General features: G+C 45.1%; 1 protein-coding gene across 4 annotated transcripts; it reads left to right on the top strand.

Annotated features, from left to right (window-relative positions):
• Positions 1-2,821: 2,821 nt before the first annotated feature.
• On the top strand, positions 2,822-6,672 carry LOC106723788. Of its 4 annotated transcripts, XM_014528643.1 has the most exons (5): positions 2,822-2,995; positions 3,428-3,492; positions 3,961-4,275; positions 4,444-5,982; positions 6,154-6,672. In XM_014528643.1, exons 1-5 carry the CDS (start codon positions 2,854-2,856, stop codon positions 6,295-6,297), a joined length of 2,205 nt encoding a protein of 734 aa, XP_014384129.1. In that variant the 5' UTR covers positions 2,822-2,853; the 3' UTR covers positions 6,298-6,672. The 4 variants fall into 4 exon arrangements, with proteins under 4 accessions (XP_014384129.1, XP_014384127.1, XP_014384126.1 ...); XM_014528641.1 differs by having other exon boundaries at positions 3,961-4,197; positions 4,366-6,672; XM_014528640.1 differs by having other exon boundaries at positions 4,444-6,672.
• The last annotated feature ends 1,641 nt before the right edge of the window (positions 6,673-8,313 follow it).

The raw sequence follows: 8,313 nt of genomic DNA, 5'->3' as shown, positions 1-8,313 counted from the left end.
CTTTTGGTAGAAGGTCTGTTGCTTTTGCCTCTAGAAAATCAGTGAAACTAGCAAGAGAAACTGGGGGGAAATGTCTATGTGGTTCTAGAAAATTTGGAAACCCACGGACAACACCCAGGACACCAAAGTACACAAAGTGTAGAGACATTAAGAAAAGAATATATTCATCCAGGACATGGAGACCTGAGATTTAGTCCCAGTTCAGCCAGTAACATGTCCATGACTAATGTTAACAAAGTTATTTTTCACTGTGTTGAAAGGTTTTGTATCATCCTGACCCATCTTTATTTTTTGAGGTATTTTAGGTTTTAAAGAGACAAGAGATTTGAAAACTCATGATGACGATTATTAAAATCAGAACTGCCTATAAATTAAAAGGAAAGAAAATTAATGATAGACTCTTTTGTTTTTCTCTTTAGGTTCACTTAAACGTGCAAAAAGATGACCGACCTCTTAAGAAGTGTTGTCACCGTCATTGATATTTTCTACAAATACACCAACAAAGATGGGGAATGTGGCACACTGAGCAAGGATGAGCTAAAGGAACTTCTAGAAAAAGAGTTTCGGCCAATTCTGAAGGTGAGGACCATGTGCTAGGACTAAAGGTTTCTACGGTCTTGTACATTCTCTGTTATATAACCAAATATTAGCTAATATTAGTCCCAGTAGTCTTTGAGAAAACTCTATAAGCAGTACTTTTTTGGGACATCAGAAAGTCTGTTGAGGCAGTGTGTATTTTTAGAAAAGTGACTTGTTGTTTCCTCATTTTCTTGTATATTTCCACCATGTGGACTCTCAGACTTCTTCATGCCTCCCAAGCTTCCCATTCTGAAAGAGCAGAAAATGAAATCTGTACTAAGACATGAATTAATAAGTTACCCTATCAAATGGGGAATAAAAACTATAGAAAGAGAAGTCATATACAGGGGCAGTTGACCAAGTAGCCAGGATAACTAAAAACAGAAAACAAAATACATGAGTTTTTTTTCCATCTACTTGAAAAGGATGCAGCTATTGACTTCGAAATTATAGATCCCAACATAGAATATATTAGCATATGATGTTTTAAATGTATGCAAAACTAAAACACACCAGTACTGAACTTTGTTTATCCAACTCTTTCCTGTATGCCATATTTGAGTACCTAGTTCTCTAACTTAGGTCCTTGAATTGTATTCTCCTGAGGATTCCAATAGCTTTATTTTTTTTAATATATTTTATTGATTTTCTACAGAGAGGAAGGGAGAGAGATAGAGAGTTAGAAACATCAATGAGAGAGAAACATCGATCAGCTGCCTCCTGCACATCTCCTACTGGGGATGTGCCCGCAACCCAGGTACATGCCCTTGACCGGAATCGAACCTGGGACCTTTCAGTCTGCAAGCCGACGCTCTATCCACTGAGCCAAACCGGTTTCGGCAGCTTTATTTTTTTTATTACTTCTTCACACCTGCTGGGTCGTATTAGTCTGCCTTAGCCTAAAGCAATCCTTGATTGGATTAAAATACTTCATGTCAAATATCTACAATTTCATAGTCCTATCTGAATATTTTAGCTGAGTATGTGGGTTAGGCTGATCAAGATTCCTTTGGTGTGTTGCTCATATACAGAACCCAGATAATCCAGACACGGTGGAGGTCATTATGCATATGCTGGATCGAGATCATGACCGAAGACTGGACTTTACTGAGTTTCTTCTGATGGTATTCAAGCTGGCTATGGCCTGCAACAACGTTCTTAGCAAAGAATACTGCAAAACTTCAGGGTCAAAGAAGCAGAAGCGTAGTCATGGTCACCAGCACCAAAAGAAAGAAAGTGAAACAGAAGAAGAAGATGAGAATACATCAGAACAGAAATCAGGTGCTAGAAATTCAAGTTGGAGTGAGGGAGAGGAGCATGGTTCTGAGGGCTTGAGGGGAACTGTGAAACATAGACATAGGTCCCACTCCAGAAGTCTTGGAAGGGAAGGTAGTTTGTCTAGCTCAGAGAAACAAGAGGGATTTGAGAAAAGGCGCCATGGGTCTAGCTCTGGCCACTCAGTTAGCCCCTCTAGGGAATCTGGGGAGGAATATGAATCTGAATCTGGATTTAAGAGCAGGGAAAGGAAAGGTCATGGTGGTCTGTCACATGGATTAGAGGCTATTGCTTCTAGCTCTAAAGGTTCAGGAGATAGTGGGAGACAAAGCTATGCATGTGATTCCATCAACTCAAGTGGGTGTGGAGGAAGACAAAATGTTTCCAGCTCCTGTCAGGCAGGCAGATATGGAGGGCAAGGAAATAAATCTAGCTGTATTCAGTCAGGTTGTCGATCACGAAATAGTGGAGGACAAGGTCAGAGATGCATCTCAAGAGGTCAGTCCTCTGGATATGGCCAATGTAAGCCTCGCTCCTGTAGCCCACCTTCTTGTCATAGAAGAAGACATGGATCCCCGGCATGTTGTCAACCACAGAACTGTTGTCAACCACAGAACTGTTGTCAACCACAGACCTGTGGAAGACAACAGGGAAGAAGATCAAGACAGTCCTCTTGTGGTAGACAATATGGGTCTGGAGCAAGTCAGTCTTCTAATTGTGGTCAACAGGGAAGAAGATCAAGGCAGTCCTCTTGCTGTAGCCAATATGGGTCTGGAGCAAGTCAGTCTTCTAATTGTGGTCAACGGGGAAGAAGATCAAGACAGTCCTCTTGTGGTAGCCAATATGGGTCTGGAGCAAGTCAGTCTTCTAATTGTGGTCAACGGGGAAGAAGATCAAGACAGTCCTCTTGTGGTAGCCAATATGGATCTGGAGCAAGTCAGTCTTCTAATTGTGGTCAACGGGGAAGAAGATCAAGACAGTCCTCTTGTGGTAGACAATATGGGTCTGGAGCAAGTCAGTCTTCTAATTGTGGTCAACACGGGTCTGGCTCAGGTCAGTCCTCAGGTTTTGGACAACATGGGTCCAGTTCAGGTCAGACTTCTGGTTATGGCCAACATGGATCTGGCTCAGGTCAGTCCTCTGGTTATGGCCAACATGGATCTGGCTCAGGTCAATCCTCAGGCTTTGGACAACATGGGTCCAGTTCAGGTCAGTCGTCTGGCCATGGCCAACAAGGATCTGGCTCAGGCCAGTCCTCAGGCTAAAAACAACATGGGTCTAGCTCAGGACAGTCATCTGGTTTTGGAAAACATGGATCTGGCTCAGGTCAATCCTCTGGTTATAGCCAAGGATCTGGCTGTTCAGGTCAGTCGTCTGGCCATGGCCAACAAGGATCTGGCTCAGGCCAGTCCTCAGGCTTTGGACAACACAAGTCTGGATCAGGCCAGTCCTCAGGCTTCAAACAACACGGGTCTAGCTCAGGTCAGTCATCTGGCTTCAAAAAACATGGGTCTAGCTCAGGACAGTCATCTGGTTTTGGAAAACATGGATCTGGCTCAGGTCAGTCCTCTGGTTATGGCCAACATGGATCTGGCTCAGGTCAGTCCTCTGGTTATGGCCAACATGGATCTGGCTCAGGTCAATCCTCAGGCTTTGGACAACATGGGTCCAGTTCAGGTCAGTCGTCTGGCCATGGCCAACAAGGATCTGGCTCAGGCCAGTCCTCAGGCTTCAAACAACATGGGTCTAGCTCAGGACAGTCATCTGGTTTTGGACATCATGGGTCTGGCTCAGGTCAGTCCTCAGGCTCTAGAAAACACAGGTCTAGCTCAGGTCAGTCCTCAGGCTCTGGAAAACAGTCTAGCTCATCAGGTCAGGCCTCAGGCTTTGGACAACACAAGTCTGGATCAGGCCAGTCCTCAGGCTTCAAACAACACGGGTCTAGCTCAGGTCAGTCATCTGGCTTCAAAAAACATGGGTCTAGCTCAGGACAGTCATCTGGTTTTGGAAAACATGGGTCTGGCTCAGGTCAGTTGTCTGGCCATGGTCAACACGGATCTAGCTCAGGTCAGTCCTCAGGCTTAGGACAAAAGGGATCTGGTTCAGGTCAGTCTTCTGGCTATGGCCAATATGGGTCAGGTTCAACTCAGTCTTCTGGCTTTGACCATCAACAATCAGGTTCAGGACACTCCTCTAGCTCTGGAAAACGTAGATCTGGTTCAGGTCAATCTTCTGGCTTTGACCAGCATGGGTCTAAAACAGGCCAATCCAGCTCAGAATATCATAGTGGAAGAAGGAGATCTAGTCACAGTGAGTCCAGTGGCAGTAAATGGCATTCTGGAGGCTCACAGGGACACTCAGGGTCCAGTCATGGCCAGGCTTATGGACAGTCAGGAGACACCTACAAACATGGGCAGGCAGGTCATGGGCATTCTTCACAGTCAGGATCTGGCAAAAGTGGAAGGAGATCTAGTCAAAGTGAGTCCAGTGGCAGTAAATGGCATTCTGGAGGCTCACAGGGACACTCAGGGTCCAGTCATGGCCAGGCTCACAGACAGTCAGGAGACACCTACAAACATGGGCAGGCAGGTTATGGGCATTCCTCACAGTCAGGATCTGGCAGAAGTGGAAGAAGGAGATCTAGTCACAGTGAGACCAGTGGCAGTAAATGGCATTCTGGAGGCTCACAGGGACACTCAGGGTCCAGTCATGGCCAGGCTCACAGACAGTCAGGAGACACCTACAAACATGGGCAGGCAGGTTATGGGCATTCCTCACAGTCAGGATCTGGCAGAAGTGGAAGAAGGAGATCTAGTCACAGTGAGACCAGTGGCAGTAAATGGCATTCTGGAGGCTCACAGGGACACTCAGGGTCCAGTCATGGCCAGGCTCACAGACAGTCAGGAGACACCTACAAACATGGGCAGGCAGGTTATGGGCATTCCTCACAGTCAGGATCTGGCAGAAGTGGAAGAAGGAGATCTAGTCACAGTGAGACCAGTGGCAGTAAATGGCATTCTGGAGGCTCACAGGGACACTCAGGGTCCAGTCATGGCCAGGCTCACAGACAGTCAGGAGACACCTACAAACATGGGCAGGCAGGTTATGGGCATTCCTCACAGTCAGGATCTGGCAGAAGTGGAAGAAGGAGATCTAGTCACAGTGAGACCAGTGGCAGTAAATGGCATTCTGGAGGCTCACAGGGACACTCAGGGTCCAGTCATGGCCAGGCTCACAGACAGTCAGGAGACACCTACAAACATGGGCAGGCAGGTTATGGGCATTCCTCACAGTCAGGATCTGGCAGAAGTGGAAGAAGGAGATCTAGTCACAGTGAGACCAGTGGCAGTAAATGGCATTCTGGAGGCTCACAGGGACACTCAGGGTCCAGTCATGGCCAGGCTCACAGACAGTCAGGAGACACCTACAAACATGGGCAGGCAGGTTATGGGCATTCCTCACAGTCAGGATCTGGCAGAAGTGGAAGAAGGAGATCTAGTCACAGTGAGACCAGTGGCAGTAAATGGCATTCTGGAGGCTCACAGGGACACTCAGGGTCCAGTCATGGCCAGGCTCACAGACAGTCAGGAGACACCTACAAACATGGGCAGGCAGGTTATGGGCATTCCTCACAGTCAGGATCTGGCAGAAGTGGAAGAAGGAGATCTAGTCACAGTGAGACCAGTGGCAGTAAATGGCATTCTGGAGGCTCACAGGGACACTCAGGGTCCAGTCATGGCCAGGCTCACAGACAGTCAGGAGACACCTACAAACATGGGCAGGCAGGTTATGGGCATTCCTCACAGTCAGGATCTGGCAGAAGTGGAAGAAGGAGATCTAGTCACAGTGAGACCAGTGGCAGTAAATGGCATTCTGGAGGCTCACAGGGACACTCAGGGTCCAGTCATGGCCAGGCTCACAGACAGTCAGGAGACACCTACAAACATGGGCAGGCAGGTTATGGGCATTCCTCACAGTCAGGATCTGGCAGAAGTGGAAGAAGGAGATCTAGTCACAGTGAGACCAGTGGCAGTAAATGGCATTCTGGAGGCTCACAGGGACACTCAGGGTCCAGTCATGGCCAGGCTCACAGACAGTCAGGAGACACCTACAAACATGGGCAGGCAGGTTATGGGCATTCCTCACAGTCAGGATCTGGCAGAAGTGGAAGAAGGAGATCTAGTCACAGTGAGACCAGTGGCAGTAAATGGCATTCTGGAGGCTCACAGGGACACTCAGGGTCCAGTCATGGCCAGGCTCACAAACAGTCAGGAGACACCTACAAACATGGGCAGGCAGCAGGAAGACAAAATCGTCGATCAAGTCAAAGATGGAGACACGGTAGCTATGGATGTGGAGGATATGACTATGGGCAATCTGGGTATGGACCTTCAGGGGGTAGTCGAACAAGCAGTCACAATTCTAGCCCTGTTAGGCCAATGAACAGAACTGAAAACAAGCAAGTGTCAGTTCACAGCCATTCAGAATCTAGTTCAACTTTTAGGCAGGGATCCCATAATAATAGTAAAGTGCGTTCAGAAGATTGGGGGAAACAGATTAATAAACAATCAGGATCTAGGCACAGACAGTCAGACTTCAATACAATTGATGTACATGGACCCAGTCAACAGCATTTTGGAGATACATCTTCTCAAGATCAGGTAGAATCCAGCATAAGTTTAGCAAGACAGGGATCAAGTCATGGACAATCCAGAGATGTCCAGGATCAATCTGGATTCAATACCAATGAAAGGCAAGTATATAGCCATGGCCATTCAAGTGATAGCTATGGACAGGCAAGTGACAGCAGAAGCAGAAGTGAAAGATCCATTTCCAGTCACTCTCTTCAGAACCAAGATCATACAGGAACTGAGGAGTATAGATATAGGTATTCATCAAGCAGTACAACTGGATGGAGTGGGGGTAAGCAAAAGCAAGAGTCAGGATCAAGGATGTTAGGGAGCATCAGAAGACACAGTCAGCATATGGATGATAAGCAAGCAAGAGACTCTGAAACCAGGGGTTACCATACAAGGGGAAGAACAGACATAGGTCCTTCTCATTTAGATAGCAACACCCCACTCTATCAATATATCCAAGAGCAAAAGTACTATTACTTTGAATAATCATTTGAAGATAATAGAAAACTAACTTAAAATAAGAACTAACTCAAAGGAGAAATTCCATACACATGCAATTAAGATATTTAACGTGATCCCTTCTTTTGGTAGTGGAGGTATACATAATTTAACTGTGCTACTCTTTTGTTCGGTGCAAGGTGGTTTTTTTTGTAAGGCTCCTTAACTATTGAGCTCTTTGGCTGAAAAACAGTGAATGGAAGAACTAAATGGCATTTGGGACTATATTTAATACTATATGACAAAAGTGATTTGCGTGCTTTGGGATAAAATGGGCATTTAAAAATTTTTTTCTGAAATTCCAATTTTAGATTTTCCAGTTTTATTTCAATTAATTATTGACAAACCTATGCAGATAGCTAAGAGACATGGTTCAGGAGCCAAATTTTCTCTAATAGCATTGTAACATATTCCATGTACTGAGCAAAGAATGTTATGGTATTGAAGATTCAGAAGAATTGCTTCTTTTGTGCCACCTCTGGAACTCTGTACTACTACTTTTGAATTTATTGTCATGACCTCCTGGATATAGGATCCAGAAAATTGTACTGCAAATAATTGACAATAAACTTTTCATCAAGTTACAGTTTTGCTTCTCTTTCATCCTCACAAACACAAAGATCCCTGTCATGAGGTCAGATGCACATTTCCTTCTACCTCTGAACACCTAGATGGCAGTAAAGCATCAGATACCAACAATAGGGAATTCAAAGAAGGCAAAACTCAATAAACTTAATTACAGCTGATCTCATCTTTTCCTCAATGTAATTACTGTCCAAAGCATTTACAGAAAGAAATTCTTTATACTGATGGGTTGACCTCAGATGCTTTGTTAATAATGATCATCAAGGCAATCATCAAACATAATCCTAAGCGCTATACCCTGAGACAACCCAAGCTCTGGAAATGAGTCATGCACCACAAACGCTCTCTGTCAAAGATATTAATTGAAATATCACTGCCAATGGAGGCTAATGGCAGTGGAGGCTAATGGTGTCCTGAATTTTCCAGTCGAAGAAAAATGACTAAAAATATAGTCCTTGCCCTGGCTAGTGTGGCTCAGGTGGATGGGCATCATCCTGTGAACCCAAAGGTTGCAGGTTCAATTCCTGGTGGGGACACATGCCCGGATTTCAGTGGCCAAATTAAGAGAAACAAAGATAAAATTCTTCTTTCTTCAAACTTTCTAGATAAAAATGACCTTTGAATGTGGGAATTTGAAGGTCAGTGTGTACTAGACACCTGGCATGCATCGGTTGTTTATTGAAATGTAAATGTTCCAGGAGTTTTTGATAACCAGAAAAGATCTAAAATAATATTA

Source organism: Myotis brandtii, unplaced genomic scaffold, assembly GCF_000412655.1.
Source record: "Myotis brandtii unplaced genomic scaffold, ASM41265v1 scaffold643, whole genome shotgun sequence".
NCBI classification, from domain to species: domain Eukaryota; kingdom Metazoa; phylum Chordata; class Mammalia; order Chiroptera; family Vespertilionidae; genus Myotis; species Myotis brandtii.
This window is presented reverse-complemented; position numbering and strand designations above follow the sequence as displayed.